This window comes from Protopterus annectens, chromosome 3.part1, assembly GCF_019279795.1.
Source record: "Protopterus annectens isolate FY-2018-M chromosome 3.part1, PAN1.0, whole genome shotgun sequence".
NCBI lineage: Eukaryota > Metazoa > Chordata > Ceratodontiformes > Protopteridae > Protopterus > Protopterus annectens.
Genome location: NC_056732.1, coordinates 1,520,331,464 through 1,520,352,046, shown reverse-complemented (window position 1 = coordinate 1,520,352,046; position 20,583 = coordinate 1,520,331,464). Strand labels below are relative to the sequence as shown.

General features: G+C 35.4%; 1 protein-coding gene across 1 annotated transcript in view; it reads left to right on the top strand.

Annotated features, from left to right (window-relative positions):
• The window catches only part of IQCA1L (IQ motif containing with AAA domain 1 like), a 1,829,164-nt gene that overhangs the window by 790,289 nt on the left and 1,018,292 nt on the right, over positions 1-20,583 (top strand). Inside the window, exon 8 of the mRNA XM_044067599.1 lies at positions 8,183-8,308. Coding sequence (XP_043923534.1) covers positions 8,183-8,308 — 126 coding nt within the window. The remainder of the gene's footprint in view (positions 1-8,182; positions 8,309-20,583) is intronic.

Sequence of the window (20,583 nt, the reverse complement as noted above, 5' to 3'; positions counted from 1 at the left end):
TTCATGCAGAGATATTAATACTTTTAACCAGAAGTTAGGTACAGCATCTGGGCCTGGGGTTTTCCAATTAGAGACTTTCCTTAACTTTGTTTCAATCTCTCTGGCTGTTACTTCATCCTATTTCATATCCTGTACCTTTAAACTTCTTTTTCTTTCTTTTACTTCTTCTATCCATTTAGCATTTTTATGTTCCACAGAATCTTCATAAATACTTCTCCAAATTGTAGCTATTTCTTCTTTTTTGATGGTCTTTCAATTCATTTTACCTTGTTTCCCAGTTCTCTATAAATCTTTTTTGAGTCATCAATAAATAACTTATTTTGTATTTTTCATTTATATTTATCTGTGTATCTCCTAAGTTTTTCCACCTGTGCAGAGATTTTTAGTTTATTTGAGATAGTGCATGATAGATCCTGATCTGTTCTAATACTGCACATTGCCTTTATCACATCTATCTATCTTTCTAAATATTTTTGTTAATCTGTTCCATCTTCTATACTCCTCCAACAGTGACACTTCTTGTCTCAATTGCTTTATAGTTTTTTCTATTTGATACTTCATTGATAGTATTCGATTTCTCCCCTTCCTTTCCCCTGTGTTCTTGCAGCAGAACTTTATCAGTTATCAGTTTAGCTGCACGGTAATGTATCCTGTTTATTTCTGTTATATCGCATGGATCTCAATGGACAGTCCTAATTACTGCATTCATTTGTTTTATCAAACTTCTAAATTTTGGGGTTTTATTGACCTTCTGCAGTCTATTTCTTTCATTGCTCCTAATATGTCTATCCATCTCTACCAAATTAAGAACTCTTAACTCATTTTCTTCTAAACTGAGGACACATTTTTTGTTTTCCATTTCTTGTAGGCATTCTACAGAAAGTTCTACAGTATCTTTCAGTGGCACATTCTCTTCAGTTTCATCCTGTGCCATCCATTGCATAGATATTACAACATTTTAAATCTCTTTTTCTTTCTTGTATGCATATTTCTTCTTTAGATGTCTCCAGATCTTCCTGTTTCTCCTTAATCTGGAGATGCGTTCCATCATGCTGTGATGTAACCTGTGTTAGACCTTCTACACCAAATCCTTCACTTTTCAAGCACTCCATAACTTTAACTTCAATTTTTTTAACTTCTACTTTATCAATATTCTTTTCTACATTCCCTCCTTGTGATATTATTTTTTTATTGAGAAATGTTCCATATCTGGATGCCTTTGCCTGTATTTCTCTTTGAATATCTTTGGGTCTGCCATCTTTATATTGATTAATTTGGCTTTTGCCTTTGCATAAATTTTGTACCATATAGGTTCATAGGTTCATAGGTTCATACTAGGCTATCTGCCGGCATTTATTACCTACAAGCCTAGCTTTTGCTTTACACCCCTTTAGGTATGGGGACTATATGGGGAACTTTTTTTTTGCTGTCTTCAAGCAGCTGACACTGAACTAATCCCTGGGGTATATTATCTCTCATCCATATCCATTGGTCAAGATTTCTAAGGCCAGCGAACAGCAAGGAGCTCATGCTCTGTACCGGGATTTTTACAGCATAGGGAGTTTTTCCATGTGGTGAGATGAATCCCCCTCAAGCGCTCCTATTAATGGCCGTTGTTAGGTTTTAAGTCTCCTGTGGGCTCTGATGGATCTAGATTTTTGGTGGTGAATATTTTCATCAAATGGGTATAGTCCAGCTTACTGTGGTCACCAATGATGATCTTTTAATTATCTCACAGAAACTTTCAAACAGTTCAAATTCAGCAAATAATCTCACTTTCTTTCCTGTGTCCATATTTCTTTTTTATACTTTTAAAAAATATCTAGGTTTTGTTGTTTAAATTTTCGTACTTCCTCAGATGCTTCTTTTTCCAAACAGATCAAAGTTTCTTGGTCTATATACTGTTTTTCACAAATCTGTTGTATTAATGAACACACATTTTTATTTGAGGCTTTTGTCAGTTTTTCCTTATTGAAGTGTTTTTCTTTCCTCTAATTTTCCTTTTAATCTTTTTGTATATCTTGTGTCTGGAAATTCTGGCCTTCTTGCATAATAGTAACAATACGCAATTTCTTTCTTATCCTCAATAGTCCACTCTGTCATCTTTATGGCTCTTCTTTGGCCTATCAGTTTTTGTGATTTTTGTGGACTGCTACTTCCTTCTACAATGGGGGGTGGGGCATCCTCCCCCCTGAGCCTGGCCTGACCACATTGAAAAATGTTTCTGTACTTTGAGGATTCTACACTGTCATTTTTTCTAGTCCTGGCACCAGTGCGCCTACAAGGACTGGGCACTTTTTTATCCTGGGTATTGTGCACACAGCTATCTTTTTAATTTTTGACCTATTTCTGTCCATAATATATGCTATATAAATGCAGTCTATATATCAGTGTCATCTTGGTGAGACTTTATGAAAAACAGGGCCCAACTCATAAAGGTACTCACCAAGACTTGAGAATTAATTCAGTTTTCAGCAATACTACTCTCCTTTGCTTGCTGACTTATCATCTCTCCATTCAGACCCAAATCATCTCTCCATTCAGACCCCTATCATCTCTACAGTCAGACCCCTTCTGAATATTTAGCATGCAACATGACCTATCAGGTCCTCTGGAACTACTGTTTAACTGTAACCTTCAAACAGGCTTCATGAATGATGAATGAAGAACAGCAATAGTAATCCCCCTGCACAAAGGTGGGCCATCTACAGACCCTGGAAGCTACATACCCACATGTCTCACTAGTCTCATATGCAAAGCCATGGAAAGAATTATCATGGAAAAGATCAGTAATGACATAGGAAAGCTCCAGACACTGGACCCAAACTAATTTGGTTTCATCAAGGGCAGGTCATGCCTACTCATTCTTGTGGATGTCTTTGAGAAGGTCACGAAAGCAAGGGATGAGGGCAAAATTGTTCACACTGCCTACCTTGACTTGGACAAGGGCATTTGACACAATACCCCATTTGAGCATTGTTGACAAACTCAAGAGTATACATATAAACCCTTATGTTACCCAGTGGGTAGCCAGGTGGATTACAAACAGGACCCAGGAAGTTAAAATTGGGTAGTCCATCTTTAAAAAGAGGCCTGTAAAAAGTGGAGTCTGCCAGACTGAAGGTATTGTTACTGAGTCCACTATAGTACATTAAGGTAGAATAATAGGCCTGAATATAGAGTCAGACTTGTGTTTTCATGTATGCATTCAGTTTCAGGAAAAGACAGTTCAGCAAAAAGAAAAAGATAATCTTATTGGCTAAGCATAAGATGTGCAGAAATAACAGCTTCAAGGGAAGCTACAGAATGTTCCTTTCTCAAGGGAAAGATATGTGTACTTGCAATGGAATGCTAGATAAAGAATAGACAGTGTGAGGCATAAGCAAGGCAAGGCTTGAAAACCAAAGCTAAAGAGGCATATAAAGCATTACAGGAAATGCTTCAGACATGGTCAGTTGAGTCAGTAAGTTAGGTTTTAGACTGCTATGATAAAGATCTTTGCAGAACGAACACTCAAGCCCGAGTACAGAAGTCAGGTTAAATATCCATACTATTCAAAAAAAATAATGGTTCATAGGTTCATAGGTTCATAGGTTTATACTAGGCTATCTGCCCTAAGGCATTTATAAGCCTAGCCCAAAGTTTTGTGGCTTACGCCACCCCTTATATGAAAAAATACTGTGCCCATTAGTTTGTTGTGCCTCTGTCCAGCAGTGACACAGAGATGATTCCCAGGGTAAACCTACGATCTCCCATCCACAGGTCAAGATTTCTCTTGAACAGAGCCAGCGAGGTGCTCTGCCTCACATGGACCGGGATTTTATTCCACAGCATAGGGAGTCTCTGAGTGATAAATCTATCCCTCCAGCACATCCTATTTATATCCGTGCTAAGGTTTAAGTCGCTTGCTCTAGTGGTTTTGGTGGATTTGGATTTTTGAGGTGGAGCATGTCCATTAATTCCGGTTGGACATGGCCTTGTATGTCAGGCACATGTCACCTCTGAGCAGACGGTATGCGACTGAATAGAGCTGGAGTTTCTTCAATCTGGCAGCATATGACAGATTTTGGAGTCCCTTTATCCTTTTGGTGAGGAACTTTTGGGGTCTCTCCAATTGCTGCAGATGTCGGGTGAGATACATTCCGAATGGGGCATTGTACTCGATCATTGGTCTGATAAGTGAAGAGTATAGGGGAACAATGACCTCACTAGATCTGGATGTGAATCCCTTCATGATCAGGTGGGCAATGTAGAAGGTCTTTCTAACCACTTTAGCAACGTGAGTGTCAAAAGAAAGGCCACTGTCAACCTGGGTCCCCAGGTCCCTGATAACCTCTTCTGTGCTTAGTGGATTGCCACCTATATGGTAGCTTGGGGTTACCTTGTTTTTCCCGAAGGGTATGACTATACATTTTTTGGTGTTTAACTTCAGGCCATGGCTCTGGCACCAGCTATCTGTTTCCGTGAGTCCCTTCTGAAGGGTATCCGTGTCCGATGCACTTTCCACTATGGCGCCCAGTTTGCAGTCATCTGCAAACTTTGTTAGCCAAAGTCCTCCCATGTTGGCCTGTACTTCTGAGAAGTAGATGCCGAACAATAGGGGGCCAAGGACCGAGCCCTGTGGGACACCACTTGTGACCGTCAATGTAACTCCGGAGAAGGAGAATATATGTGCAGAAACGTATATATATTTATCATCACTGTTACTGTTATCCAGCATTCCAGAATTTGTACACACTGTTATTGTTTATCAGCACTGTTATTGGAGACAGCGTTTGCATATTAACATCTAATAAACCATTCTAAACCAAATTACAGTGTGTGCAGAACTCAATCTGAAAAGTACAAAAAGACTTGGCCCATAAAGGAGACTGACACCTGTTCATGACAAGTTTGGGAAATTATCAAATAAAGACATTCATTCCAGTCTCATTTCAGTTGTTTCCAGTTAATTCAAGTATACTACAGTCTTATCAATTCTTTCAGAATCCCTCAGTGATCGGTCCTGGGACCGCTCCTTTTTGGCATTTACTACTCTGAGACCAAGGCAAATGCCAATGGCCTCTGGCTGATTAAATTTACAGATGATTGCAGATTAGGAGCAATCTTAGAATCCCCCTCTCACGCAAGTGTTCTCCATGAAGGGCTGACACAGACAAATAACTGGTGTCAGAGCCATGGACTAAAACTAAATGCCAAGAAATGCAATAATAGTATCCTTTGGGAAGTCATCCACCCTGCTAGTTATCATATTGACAACAGACCCCTAAGAGATGACCCAGTAGTCAGGGACTTAGGGATCTACATAGACAGTAATCTAGCCTTTGACTATCAAGTGTCTACAGTAGTGAGGAAATCATTCTATATTTTGCAACTTGTAAACAAAGACTTAACATCTAGGTCCAAGAAAGTCATGGTTCCACTGTATTCAACATTCATCAGACCTATCATTGAGTACAGTGCCCCCTTTGGTATTTAGCTAACTAGGTATATCCAACAATTGGAATGTCCACAGAGTTTCCTCACTAAAAGAATACAGGGCATAAGTAACATGTTCTCTGCAGACCTCCTCAAGGCCCTATACCTGTACTCTGTCTCCTACAGGCTGTTGAGGGGAGATCTATGCCATCTATGCCTGTCTTACAAGGCATTGTCCAACCTTACCCTGATGGACTTCCTGCATATACGCATAACAAACAGCACCAGAATTACCCATTCTAAAGACTTAAATCTTGCCTGTAATATAAATAAGGCTTGCTGGAGAGACAGGTATGTAATCAGAGACTACACCTTCTCTGGAACAGGCTCCCCATTCATGTGAAACAGTGTTCCTCCCTAACCCAAATCACGTGCAACTTTGACAGTTGGATGGGGGAACAGGAAATTCATCTCTGGTTTGATACCTATGTTTCCAATGGACACAGGCAACCTATAAATTGTTCATGGCCCAGGCTCCTGCTTGTAAATGTTTCATCTTCCAACCCCCTGCTTACACTTGTCATAAATTTGGGATGTATGGCTAGGCTTAAAAGACCCTTGTGGTTATTAGCCTAGTAAACATCTATAAAACTATGAACCTATCATGATATTTCATTTTTATTGTTTGGATAACTGTCCCCAGTTGTCTGTTAGATTGAAGATAGCATGCATTAGACTTTATGTGATCTTCATTAAAAACGTTTTGTTAAATAACGTTGTACACATAAATGGAATAGCTTTCTTTACGACTCCTGTGGTGCTTTTTTCCATCTTTCTTAGCTGGTTTCTTCACAACCTTCTTTGAACTCTTCTTAGGGGCAGTGGGTTTTGTTGGTTCAGGCATCTTCGATAAATGTTTTGTTAAACAACATTCAGATTATATCAACCCAGATGGGACTTGAACCCACAGTCCCTGGCTTAGGAGACCAATGCCTTATCCATTAGGCCACTGGAACTTAACAGTGATGAATTTCCACTCTCAAATCTTTTGAATGTTGGACTCATTATTTTTGAGTTGGGGTTTCAGTATAATGGTTATTAAACAAGAGATACATGGTTTGCTTCACACCAAGACAAAATTGGCTAGGCTTAAAATGGTCCACAAGGGCAGCTAGCTTAGTACTTGCCTATGAACATTTGCCACACATGAAAACATCAGAGAGCCCCTGCCTTGAGAATACAGAATTTAATGTGCAGTTCACACTTACTCTTAACATTTTTGCGCTCCATTTCTTATGTCTCTCAGTTTGATTATTATAGGGAACCTGTTGAGATAGATGATTTTCCTTCAGAAACATACAGGAATGCAGAACACTGTATTGTATGAAATTTTAGCTAATCCACATGCAGTGAGAAATAGGTCATTTGCAGTGAGAAATAAGTCATTTGTTTTAATCCGGAGCTTATTTGTTTGCTATTTTTAAGCAGAAGAATTAAAGTAATTGACAATTGAGTCATATTTCCAATGTGAATTATACTTTTGTACTTCCAAACACAGAGATGCCTAAACAGATATGTTTTGTTTACTTTCATAGATATATTTATTTAGTTCTGGCAGATATCCAACTTTTGATGCCATGTCATTCTAGGATTTTTAATAACAAATAAACAGAGATAGGAGAAGTTGTGTAACCTTCATGAGGTCTACATTCCAATAGAGACAGTAGTAATGATGTGACATCTATGAGGTTTATTCAAATAAACAGAAATAGGAGTTGTGGTGTAACTTCCATGAAATCTATAGTCCAGCTAATTTCTCTTTAACTGCTGTGTGCCACATGACATGCAGATTGCTAAGGCTACCATATTAGCCTCACAGCTATATACATTATATCTTAAATGACCATCTGCTGTTCTCTGTGATATTGCTTTTATCAACTGCATATAGTTAAGGAACATCATTGCTTACCAAAAATACCAACAGGCCATGCAGTGGGTGCCAAAGCCTGCTATTATGTGAATGGGGAAGAATAAAGACAATGGTCATGATACAGATTAGCCTGATGTCTTATTTCTAAATGCAGTGAGAGGGTCATGTTTTTATTCATTAATTTAGCTTATATTATATTCTTAGTACATTAATTGTGCTGACAATGTATTATACCCTAAACAAATTCAAAATAAGTAACTGATGATTTGTTTCTAAATAAAATAAAAAAAGTATAACCTGACTAAACACCAGACCAGAGACCATAGTGCTGCAGTTGCCAAGATAAATCAGAAAAGGTTAACTTGTTCCATTTATGTTAAGTAAGGTAGTGCTATAATTCTAAATAGAGGTTTGTGGCTTACAATCAATTTGAAAGCATGTCATAAAAAACACTAGCCAGCCAAGTAACAAAACATATTATATTTTTAAATCATTTCTTCATATTTTAAGCAAAATATGCTGAAAGCAATATAAATGGACAGTATCAGCAAGTAACTGTATTCCATTTATAAAGTGACCATTAGTGGCATCTAAATATGTGTACAGATACAAATTAATTGTGCAGCAGGCTGTAATTGTTTAACGCATCCCTTTTGATAAAAACTGAATTGCTGTATAAGGGTACATATGTTTTGCCTGTTATTACTTTGAATCTTATTCAGACTTAAATGTTTTTATTCATTTCTTTCTTCACGCTCTATGAATTAACATCTGTGTTGTCAAGAGAAACATACACATTCAACATTATATTGTTATTTGTCTTTCTTTCAATAGCTTCAAGAAGAACTGGCAGCCAAAGAAGCAGAGAAGGAAAACAAAAGTGGCAAAAAGAAAGGTGCAAAAGAAGAAAAGAAGAAGAAAGAAGATAAGAAAGGAAAAAGCAAAGGGAAAGGGGAAGCGGTAAAGCTTGGGGCTTATTTGTCTTACCACTTTGTGGTTTACATCACAGAAGATGGCAACCTAGGAAAGGTCAAAAGACAAGCAAATTTCAGTTAAGACAAAGTCCTACTGGGTAATAAATATCCATTTTCAGCAAAAGCCTAGGGAGAAAAGTTCCAAAGGGTTAGATAATATCAAATAAAACAGTCCAATAGAGGTAGTTAAAATGGATCTACTTTACAAGCTCGAAGTCTCAAACTTCTAACTGCAAATAGTTGAGACGAAGTTTTGAAACATCGAAATTGTAATAAAGAAAAATATAAACAAACAAAAAAATTTGCACCCCCCCCCCACACCTCCTGCTAAATAAAAATACCAACTCCAAGATCACATTACATTGAGGAAAATGATAAATGTTTTGTTCTACGTTGTACAGTAATCTCCATTCAAAACATTCAAAGCTTCAGAACTTCTATGTTACGGTCTCGATTGTTTGCAGTTCGAAGTTTTGAAATTTTGACCTTGTGAAAGGGAATCCACACACACACACACACACACACACACACACACACACACACACATATATATATATATATATATATATATATATATATATATATATATATATACATATACACGTACAATTTGGCAGAGGAATACATATAATACAATAAAGCATGCTAGGAAAAAAATATTAAAAAAAAGATACAACTTCCCCCCAAAGAATGGGGAGATGTCAGGTGTTGAAAGGTATAGCTAGTATGGTGAGCGGTTAGTGAGAATGTGGAGAATTTGTTGATGTAGATCATGCAGGTGAGGATCATGGGCATAGACATGAGTTAGTGACTGATTTTTTGAGAGAGAACTTAAATACATGGAGGATAGATACAGTTCTGATTGAATCTGGAATAGAACTCCATCGTTTGGCTATTCTGTGTTAAGTATAGCCTTTGTCCCATACTTTTTTGGCTTACAGATTTCAAGCAGGTTTTTGTCTTAAGAGCTCAGAGGTCAGTTTGGGAGATAGTGATGAAGTACTGAAGGGACAGAAGGGAAGAGGTTATATCGTATTTTATGAGTTAGAAGAAGTTGAGTACAGGCTAGGTGATGTGGCAGTTCTAACCAGTTGAGCATATAATGCAAAGCAATGATAAGCTTTGTTTCAGATTAGTTGCAAATCAGTCAGCACAGTACCTGACTAAAAAATTTTGTGGTAATATGCTTATTGTCTAAAGTTCAGATAACTATGTTTGCATCATTTCACTCCAGTGACTGGCTAATTTCCCATAGAATATTTGAAGCTCATTAACTAGTGCAGCACGTTTGGCATAGCTAAGACTGGTGTGATGAATTGCACAGTGCACTGTTCATATAAGGTTACAGGAAATAGAACTTCTGGGCAGTAAATACCTTGTTGTATGGCCATCTCCATATCCATAATGAAAACAAACATAATGGCTAAAACTGTTCTCTACTGTCCTTTTCTAGTAAGCAGTACTATATGAGCTCCATCAGCGCTGACACCTAGATGTGCATCTTGGCTTTGGACTTAATTAAAGATATATATGCTATAAATTTGATTCTGAGACAAGGAGTGCATATTATTACAGGTAGGCAGGATTTCTTACAACCTATTGTAGCCAAGGGAAAAACTAATTCTAGACAAATATTAATATGGTTTAATCATAATAATAAATAATGCTATTGAAGAGGAGAGGGGTATGAGTTCTGGTTTATAGGTGATTACAAGTTTAATGAACACAGACAGCATTTTTAGCTTAGGCATGCTTCCCAAATGTGAAAATTAAACCTCGTAGAACATAACCTCCATGCTAACCCCCAACCCCAGTCTGGGGTCATCTGGTGAAGCCAACATTTTGACAAAATGGTAAACTGAGTTTTATAAATACAGTAGCTTCTAAATGTAATTGCAAAAACATATTGAGAATATGGTTTTAGAAGAGAAGTTATGTCATTAGTGAAAATAGTGTATTCATTGCATATAGAGCCACCTAAAAACAAAGTTTTAATGATCCTTGCAAGCATAGCACATTAATCTAGCTGCAGATGGTGCATTCAAAATGCCTGACACCCCTACCCCCCTTAGACATGCACACTTACACTATTCAGACTTCATAATACATATACATACCTGAGGATACAGAAACAGTCTCAGTTGTCTGGTAACAGCAATGGTAAAAAGGGACTGTTTCCATGAGACAGCAATTTGTGGTTCAGAGACATGTTAGCTGCAATGAGGAAATACCTCATTATCAGCCAATTTGCTGGTATCTGCATGGCTGTTAACTATGGTTAGTGCTAATCAGCAATTTCTTTTTTTTTTTTAGAAATTTTGTATTAATTTAACATCTTTACAATATATACACAGAAAAGGAAGAAACTCAACTTCACATATTGTTATACAATGATTTAAATACATTGAATCATGAAGATATTCTTATAGAATTAACACATTAAGAATCTTGGTATTTCAACAACAACATTCAAGATGATCCTAACCACTAAAAGTCTCATTATGACTTATATATCTTATTCTGTTCACTTCTTTCTGATATAAATACATTGAATCATCAAGGTGATCTTATACACTCAACACATTAAGAATCTTGGCATTTCAATAGCAACATTTCAAGATTATCCCAACCACTAGAAGTCTCATTATGATTTATAGATCTTATTCTGATCGCTTCTTTTTCAGTTTTACATAGTATTGCTGTTAAATTTAAAAATTCATTGAACATAGGAACTGAGTTAAATTTCTATTTTTTATAACTTTTCTAGTAACTAACAAGAAGGCCCACAGCATTTTTTTCTCTTTCACTTTTACAGATACAGAATGTAAAACATTCACTAGTATTATTGATCTAGTTAAAGAACAATTATCAGACAATAACCCCTTAAAAACATATTTATTTCTTCCCAATATGTATTTAATATTTTACAATCCATAAACATGTATATCCAATCAGCCTTTACATGTTTACTACATTTCCAACAAACTGAAGTACAAAAAATAAATGTTTTAGGTGTAAAAAAGTAAAAAAGACTCAGTACACTTGAAATATATACCCAACCAACAGACTCAACTTAATATTCCAATGTTTTTAATGAAAAACTTTTATAAAACACACTGAATTAAGTGCATTTGTCCATTAAGCTGGACTGCTTCAGAATCAAATTAAAGCTGTCACACCCTTTCCTTTTATACTCATAGTAGGCAATTAAGCCCAATAATGCACTTAATTGACATTCAAACATTCCAAATAAATAACACATTTATAAAATCTAGTCAGTTGTTAACGGATGTAGAGAAACTAAACGCTGATATAAAAAAGGTTGCATTTTTGATCTGTGGGAAGAGTTTTATTATAAACAATTTGTATTGGTTGAAAGTAAACATAGCAAGATTTATGATAGGAAAATTAAAAAAATAAGAAGGGATTTGCATCAGTGCACAAATCATATGGCATATTCAGGGAAGTCTGTCATTGGTGGAAATTAGTCTGTTGTTAATATCACTAAAAATAACAAGCAGGCTAAGTTTAAGGATGAGCAAAAATCTTTTTTGTCACAGAAGTAACTTTCAAAGACCCAAAATGGACACAGGAGGAATATTTAGATTTGGGTCAGACCCTGAGAATAGAATGCAGGAATTTCAGAGTTAGGGTGAACATGGAAGACACACACAGATAGTAAAGTCTGATGATGTTTACAGTTTGAATTATTTTCATATATATAATTATACTACAAATGAGATTACATTAGATGAGTTTATCATTTTTTCTAAGGGGCTGAAGTTTGTCCCCGTTATAAATTTTAACAAAGTGGATACAGTTCTAGAAACCAAACTCTATTTTAGAAAGTTCAATTTAGCCATATTTTACAAAAATAAAGTACAAGGTAATCAGTCTCCTCCTGAAGGCTTAGGAAAAGGAGCACTTTCAATCACTGCATGAATCCCTCTTTAGCTATGTTGGAGAAAATTATTATTGAAAATTTATATAAAATAAAAGTCGTAGAAAAAAATAGAAAGTATTTTTATAGTAATTTAACTAAAAATGAGTAAACAATATTGGATGAGTTGAAGAAAGCTACAACAATTTGGATTATGAAGCCTGATAAGGGTGGGAGGATTGTACTGTTTGATTAATTGGAATATTCTAAGGTTATGTTTGAGCTTTTGAGGAATGGTGAGAATTATCTTCCTGTTTCAGTTAATGAAACTAATATTAATTACAGGCATATTGTTCCTTATTAGAATAATATTTATTGTATCAAAGGTTGTCTCAGGATTTATTTAATTTTCTCAGTGTGAAATATCTGCTTATAGCCACCATTTTTAGGTTACCAAAAATTCACAAAGATTTGGTGCAACCACCCTTTTCAGGATCCATTGTCTCAGGAAAGAATTCAAAGGCATATTTGTTTGGAATTGTTATTGATAGATGGCTGAAACCAACTTATAAAATGGTGGAACATTTATTTATTGATTTCTGAGATTTTTTTGAGTAGGTTTAAATGATGGTTTATGGGCTGATGATATTGTTTTTCTCACAATTGATGTTATTGATTTATTTTCAATAATACTGAGGATGATGGTTTGGGACTCTTGTATGAGAGTATTTTAAGGTTAAACTTTTTAGGTATTGAGAGTCTTGATTTAATTAGAGATATGACATCTTTTGTTCTAGATAATAATGTTATTTCATTTGAAGGGAAATATTTTAAGCAAATTAAAGGGGTGGTGGTGGGAGCACCCTGAGGCCCCTATGTATGCAAATTTAGTTTTGCTAGAATGGGAAAATAGAACTGTGATAGCATTTTTACAAGAAATTCATTTGGCTTTATGTGAAATACTTGGATGATATTTTTTATTTTATGGAAGGTCTGAGAAATCAAAAATTTATGATATATTTAAATGCTTCTTTTTCATTTCTAAAGTTTAACCATTGTTTTAGCTTTGAAAGCATCAATTATTTGGACACAATGGTCTTTAATGAGGATAAAATATTTAGGTCTAGACTATATAAAAAGCCCACCTTTAGTAATTGTTATCTGCAATATAACAGTAGCCACCCATTGTATCAAACATGAGTACAGTCAAAGGTCAAATGGTTAGAGCTGCAAAGATGACATCTGATTTTGAGAATGTCAAAGCCGAGTTGGAGTTGATACCAAGGTTGTTTTTAGAGAGACGGTACCCATTATACCTTGTTAATGAGACAAAGGAATACATTTTGTCACAATGGGGTAATAAATATAAGCTGCTTTTAGGGATGTGTCCGTCACAACCTGTACAAACATCACAATCTGCTAGATATGAGAGATAGATGATATTAGGTACGTCTGTCAACTCAAGAAAGTGAAGCAGATTATTTTGGAAAGCATGGCACTTTTAACCACTAACCTGAAATTTCTGGAATTACAGGCCATTCACCTACATTTGTATACAAAATGTATTCTAATTTTAAGCAACTTTTTGAAGAGGGGTTGTTTGTATAAGAGCATTTTTAACACTAAAGGGACTTACAATTGTGGGTCTTGTAATCAATGTCAGTACATTTTGCAGGCAGATTCAATTATATTAGAGAATAAAATATGGTGAAGAATCAGAATCTTTAGAAGTAATTATCTGAAAAAAAGGGGTAGCTCATTTGGTGATTTATTGTCATTGTCCAGCGTTCTATGTAGGCAAAATAGACAGACCATTTAGGAACAGGATTTATGAACACACTTACCATATAAAAATGAAAAATACTAATAATGCCATTTGTAAACATTTATCTTTAAGTAAGTCTTGTGTTGGTTTTAAATTTGCCTTGTTAGAACAAGTTAAGATCAATTATGGGGGGTGATATTAAAACTCTCCATGAAGTTAGGGAGATCAAATGGCAGATTAAACTGTGTGCAAATTTTCCTCCAGGTATTAATGATGTGATGACCCATAGCCGGCCTTAGGCATAGGCCAACTAGGCAGCTGCCTAGGGCACTGCTCTGGTAGGGGCGCTTTTCCAATATTTATTTGGTATAGGTAGACCAGAATGGGGGCACCAGGTAGTGTGGTGGGGGGTGCCGTGGAGACCTTTTGCCTAGGGTGCCAGTTGATCTAAGGCCACTCCTTGCAACCTATGCTGAGGTAGAAATCAGATAAATGTTTTTAAATATGTTTTCATAAGTACTTTATATGGTTATATGTTCAGTTCTTTGTTTATATATATATATATATATATATATATATATATATATATATATATATATATATATATATATATATATATATATATATATACACACACACACACACAAACATATACACACAGCTCTATATATATATATATATATATATATATATATATATTTGTTAACCGGGCTAGTCTGGCTAGATGCATGTCCATTTCCAGCAGAGGCCCGAGGAGAAAAACTCCACACTATCTAAAACTAAAAACACACTAAAGTTACTAACTATACTAGTATACTAAACTATACAAAATAAAACTAAAACTATTTTTATTAATAATATGGTTACACACAACGTTGTATGTGAAAAAAGATTAAAAGAGGCTGAATTGTGAATTAAGAATGGGAGAGGAGAAACAGAGAATAACATAAATATAAATATTTAAAAAATGTAATGTCCATAAATGTCCAGTGAAAAATCAAGAAGGTTTTAGTGTATAGTAAAAGTGGTTAAGAAGTGAGTAAAACGGATAGTTAGTGGGTTAAAGATTTTGGGAAAGTAAAAAGAGAAGTAGAAAGTATAAAGGCAAGGATGAGAGAAAGGAAAAAGAAAAAAGGGGAGTAAATGTTAAGGCAGGTGGAGAGGACTTAGTGAGAGGTCAGGGAAGAAGTAAGAGGGAGGAAGGGGAAAAAGGGAGAGGAAAGGGAGTTGTGAGGGGTAAAAACAGGATAGGAGGTCAGGAAAAAAAAGAAGGAGTCAGACAGACAATAAAAGAGGTGAGGGAGGAAACAGAGAACAAGAACAATAGAACAGAAAAAAAAAAGAGGGACCCGTGGAAGTCAGTTTAAGTTTGGACAGAGCAGCAAAAAGTGCACAAGAGGGCAGATGAGAGGAGAAATAGTAAATTTGCTAAGTTCAGTCATGAGGCTTGGAGCAAGTTAGGGTTGCCAGTGGAGTTATTAGAGTCGTTTCCAGCTTTTTTTGATTGAAAGGATATGTCAGTAGGGGGATTGGTTTTCCTGTAAAATCAAACATGTAAGTAAATAAGGAATCTCCTGATTTAAGATTCTGATTTGTGATTGAGTAAGGAAGTGCCTTTACCTGCTTGAAAAAGTGAAAGTTTGTTTAGAGTGATGAGTTTAGTTAGGGTAAGAGGTTTAAGTATGGGTGTGTGTTGTAGAAGGGGATGATAGAATTTTAAAGTAGTGATAGGTTGCTTGTAGTAGTATTAGTTGGAAGTTTTAAAGATTAGACAGTTAATAGTTTAATGGTGATGAGTGTGGCAATAAGAGGCCAGTAGAGATTTAGGCAGGGATGTGAAGATTGTGGGTTGAAGGAGTTTTGAAGTTTTTGAGAGGACTTATTGATAAAGGAAGGAGGAACGAGGATCTGCTACATGGAAATAGGGGTAGTTTGGGCTAGAGTTGGCACTGTATTAACATAGATCTTAAGGAGACGAAGTCTGTAATTGAATACCAATTTTTTTTTGACTGATTGTTCATGGTTACGCCAGCAGCTTAGTGGAATAGGGCGAATTGATGACATTTCATGGGCGTTATGGTGGAGGAGGGGATGGATGACAGTGGATTTAGAGGATACAAAAGTAGTAGTTTTAGGGTTTGGGGTTTGTGGGGGTGAAAAGTGGTAGTTTTGGTTTTTTTGTTGCTTGGGAGTTACGAGGAGTGGAACCATTTGACTGCTGCAGATGAAAGTAGAGCAGATGAGTGGAGTTGTGAGGTTGATGAAGCGAAGCAGATGAGAGAAAGGGAGGGAAGTGGGTTAATTAAAGTGGTAGATTAAAGAGGGAAGTGGGACTAAACAATATGAAATGAGAGACAAGGTAGTAGTTGTGAGTGGAAGGATGGATTCATGTCCAATAGGACTGCTTGTTTTCTGGATAGATAGGAAGTCCGGAACCACTGTACTGCTTCTGTTAGTCAAGTGAGAGGGGAACCACTGTAGGTTTGGTTGAGAGAAGCTTTAGGTTGGAGAAGGAATATAGGAGAGGAGGTCTATTGACCATATGAAGATGCTTATGTTGCTAAAACTAGATCTGCAGAGGAAGCAGAACAGGTTGTGCTTCTGGTTTCGATGAATAGAGGTTGTGAAGAACCAGTATTGCAGTACAGGCAATGTATATTTTGGTGAGTAAAGAGTTGTTGGTTGATGCAAAGGTATTGTTATTTTGAAAGGTGATGTAGGATGTGATGTTAAATTATTCAAGCGTATTGAGATTGGATAAAGTGGAGATAGGGTACAATAATTTTTGGTATTGATTGTTTATAGTTACCTCCTATGGGAAGTTATTGTTCTGGAGATTTTCCAACAGTTCTGTTGGTTGCTTTTGGTTATAGTTTGGTTTATTAGTTGAGCTTCTTGGTTTAAGGCTATCTGTTGGCTGCTTTGAGTGGATTATATTTTTGTGGACCTATATTTGGTGCAAAGGTTTGAGTTTGGATAGAGGCTTGTGGATGTAGAGGTGAGGGCAGATTGGTGAGCTTTTGTATGTGTGTGCTGTTTTGGGGGTGGAGTGGTTTTGTGTTTAAAGGTGTTGGTGAAATGGTTATTGGAGTGACTGTCTGAAGTTGTTTTATTTGTGTTGGTTATTGCCTGATTTGATTGGGATTCAGTTTCCCTGTTAGGCGTTTGTTTGGGTTTTTTTTTTGGTTTTGTTTGGGTGGTTGTTTTTGTTTTTTCCTGACCAAAATTGTTTTAGGTTTTTGGTGTTGGTTCTGTTGGTATTGAATAGTGATTTTTAGTTTTTATCTTTAATGGTAAGTTTATGGGTTTGTTTCTGGTTTGATTTGATGTTACCATGGTGTTAGGGTGTTAAGGGAATGGACTCTGAAAGTTACTATGGTTGTATTTGTTGGGGGTAAGTTTGGAATTTTGTATTGGAGAGAGCCAAGGTCATCCAGTGGATTTGGTTCTGAGGAAGTTTAAATGGATGTTGATGTTGGTTAAATTTTTTACAGGATCAGGATGAATAAGGTTTTGTTTTTGTCTTGCTGAGTTTGTTTAGAAAGGATTGTTGAATTGGAGTTGTTCAAATTGTAGGAGTGTAGGAGGTAAGTTTGTTTGTTGTTTAGTGCGATAAGTGTTTGTTTGTGGATTGGTTGGGGTTGTTATTGTTGGTAATGTAAGGAGGTGGTTTGTTTGTTTGTGAGTGGATTGATTGCTTGAAGTTGAGGAGTTTCAAAATCCAGTCTAATTGAGTTTAAGGTGGAATATTTATTAGTGATTTTATAAATATGTTAATTAGTTTGGAAAGTTTGAATGTTCGGTTAAGTGTATTATTAAAGCTTAATTGCCTACTATGAGTTAAAAGGAGAAGGTATGACAGCTTTAATTTAATTCTGAAAAAGTCCATTGTAATGGACAAAAGCACTTAATTCAGTGTGTTTTATAAAAGTTTTTCATTAAAAACGTTTGAATATCAAGTTGAGGCTGTTGGTCAGGTGTATATTTAAACTGAAAAATTAATTTACTAGACTTTATAGGAGTAACAAACATTATATATATATATATATATATATATATATATATATATATATATATATATATATATATATATATTTCCATGTAAAAACTTTCAAGTATAAACTTGAAGAAGTTTGACTAACTGATTTAAGAAATAAAGTTTTATTCTTACCATCTATTGAGTCACTAAACTCACTACTAACTAAAAAGCTCCAGAATTCTGCATCAAAATTATTATTTATAATTAACTTATGTAGCTTGGACAAGCTTCATTTGTGGGTCAGTCTACCTTCAATAACAGCATGCATACATTAATATAATGGAGGAAGAATGGTCTGTTCATCTTCACTCATATTATTTACAAATTCATTTAATTTCTTACTGATAGATAATATTAACTGGTTATCAGATTCATCCAATGTATATTCTTTCATTAAATACTGTGGGGACTTGGCTTTTCCTTTTTCACTCAGACCATAATACGAATCTATTCCTTTTTTAGTAAATTCATTTTAACATTTTTTCTGAGTTTACTTAAATCTAGAGGTATGTGAGATGGAAAAGCACAAAAATGTCCATGTTGATATCAATGGAGTTTTAAAAACATATTTCTTAACTAAGACTTAATTTCATATATATCTAAAGATTAAAATGAATTTCCTTCTAAGGTACATTATTTTAACCAGATGAAAGGATTATTACATATTTCTAATTTAACCAGTCACATTATAAAAGTTCCGTTTTTATGGTGAAATAAAGGAACGAAAGCGCTTATACAGCCTTTCTGGAAAATGGTGCTGTTGTCCAACTTTCTTTGGAAAAGCCTTGCACTGAATGTTTTTTATAAGATGACTGTTTGACTTGCATTGGAGTTCTGTGCTTTTATATTTCTAATTTATCATATTTAGTAAACTTATGATAATTTACTATATTCTACTCCTGGATGTTTTTTCATTGACTAGTGTCAGATGAGTCTATTCAGAGTATAATGCAGTTAAAACATGCAGCAATAGAATAAGATTCTATATCTGGGAAGTTAGTACAATCATACTCCCATAATCTTACATGATTTCTATAAGCAAATTTTTAACATACCATAAGAATGAAGTTAATGTTTTTTTTCCATTTTCTTTAAAAATGTTTTGTCAGGTACTAGAGCTATTGAATGTAATATGCATATAATCTTGGGTAATATAATATAATTTTCATAAGCACTAACCTATCCACAAAAGTAAAAAAAAAAAACATTCATTCCATTTTTTTAATAAGAAGTAATACTTCTTCAATGACTTTTTCATCTTTAAACTTACTATCTAGTAATTGATTTAACACTGAAGTTTCAGTTTTATTCTTATTAAATTTCAACAGCAATACTTTATGAAATATTTCAATTTCCTCATCAATTTCTTTGACTGAATAATTTAAATTTCTTATAATTAGCAAAATATATTTAAAAAGCTGTATTTTAGGTCAGCAATACCTATTAATTGAGAGTCCATAATTTCTTTTATTTCTATTAGCTAAGGGTTTGGTAACTAATGCAAATAGTAAAGGTAATAAGGGACAACCTTGATTTGGGCTTTGTTTAAAGCAAATCCTTGAGAAATGTAAGATCTAATTTTAACATATGCTTTGGAGTCTCTATGCAGTTTTTTAATATTCCAATAAACTATTCTGGAAATGCAAACACTTCTAAAGTTTTAAACAGGTAGTTCCAATCTACAGAAACAAAAGCTCTCTCAATATCTAAGCAAAGTAGAGCCAATTTCTTATTCATTTATTTCACTAAATCTAAGATAGTTACTATCCTTTTTATATTATCATACAAAGGTTCATAGGTTCATAGGTGTTTACTAGGCTAATGACCACAAGGGCCTTTATAAGCCTAGTCATGCATCCCAAATCTCTGGCAACCTCTGATATCTTTGATAAGTGTAAGCATGGACCAGGGAGCTGAACCATTTACAGGTTACCTGTTTGCATCAGAGACATAGGTGCCAAACCAGGAATGAATTTCTGGTTTCCCATCCAATTGTCCAAGTTGCACTTGAATTGCATTAGGGAGAAACTCAGCTTCACATAGATGGGTAGCCTGTTCCATAGACAGGGTAGTCTCTGGGATACATAGCTATCTCTCCAGCAGGTCCTGTTTATATCACAGGCAAGGTTTAAGTCTTCAGAATGGCTAATTCTGGTACTGTTTGTTTTGTGGATATGCAGGAGGTTCATCAGAGTGGGGTCTGACAATGCCCTGTATGCCAGGTGTAGATCTCTCCTCAAAAGCCTGTAGGAGACAGAATACAGGGATAGGGCCTTGATGTGGTCTGCATAGGACATATTACTCAAGTCCTGTATTCTTTTAGTGAGATACCTCTGTGGATGTTCCAGTTGTTGGATATGCCTGGTTAGTTACATACAGAAGGGGACATTGTACTCAATGATAGGTCTGAAAAATGCTAAATACAGTGGAACAATGACTTCCTTGGACTTAGATCCTATACCTTTGTTTATAAGTTGTGCAACATAGAATGATTTCCAAACCACTGTAGGCACATGATGATCAATGGCTAGATTACTATCTATGTGTGTCTCTAAGTCCTTGACTACTGGGTCAGCT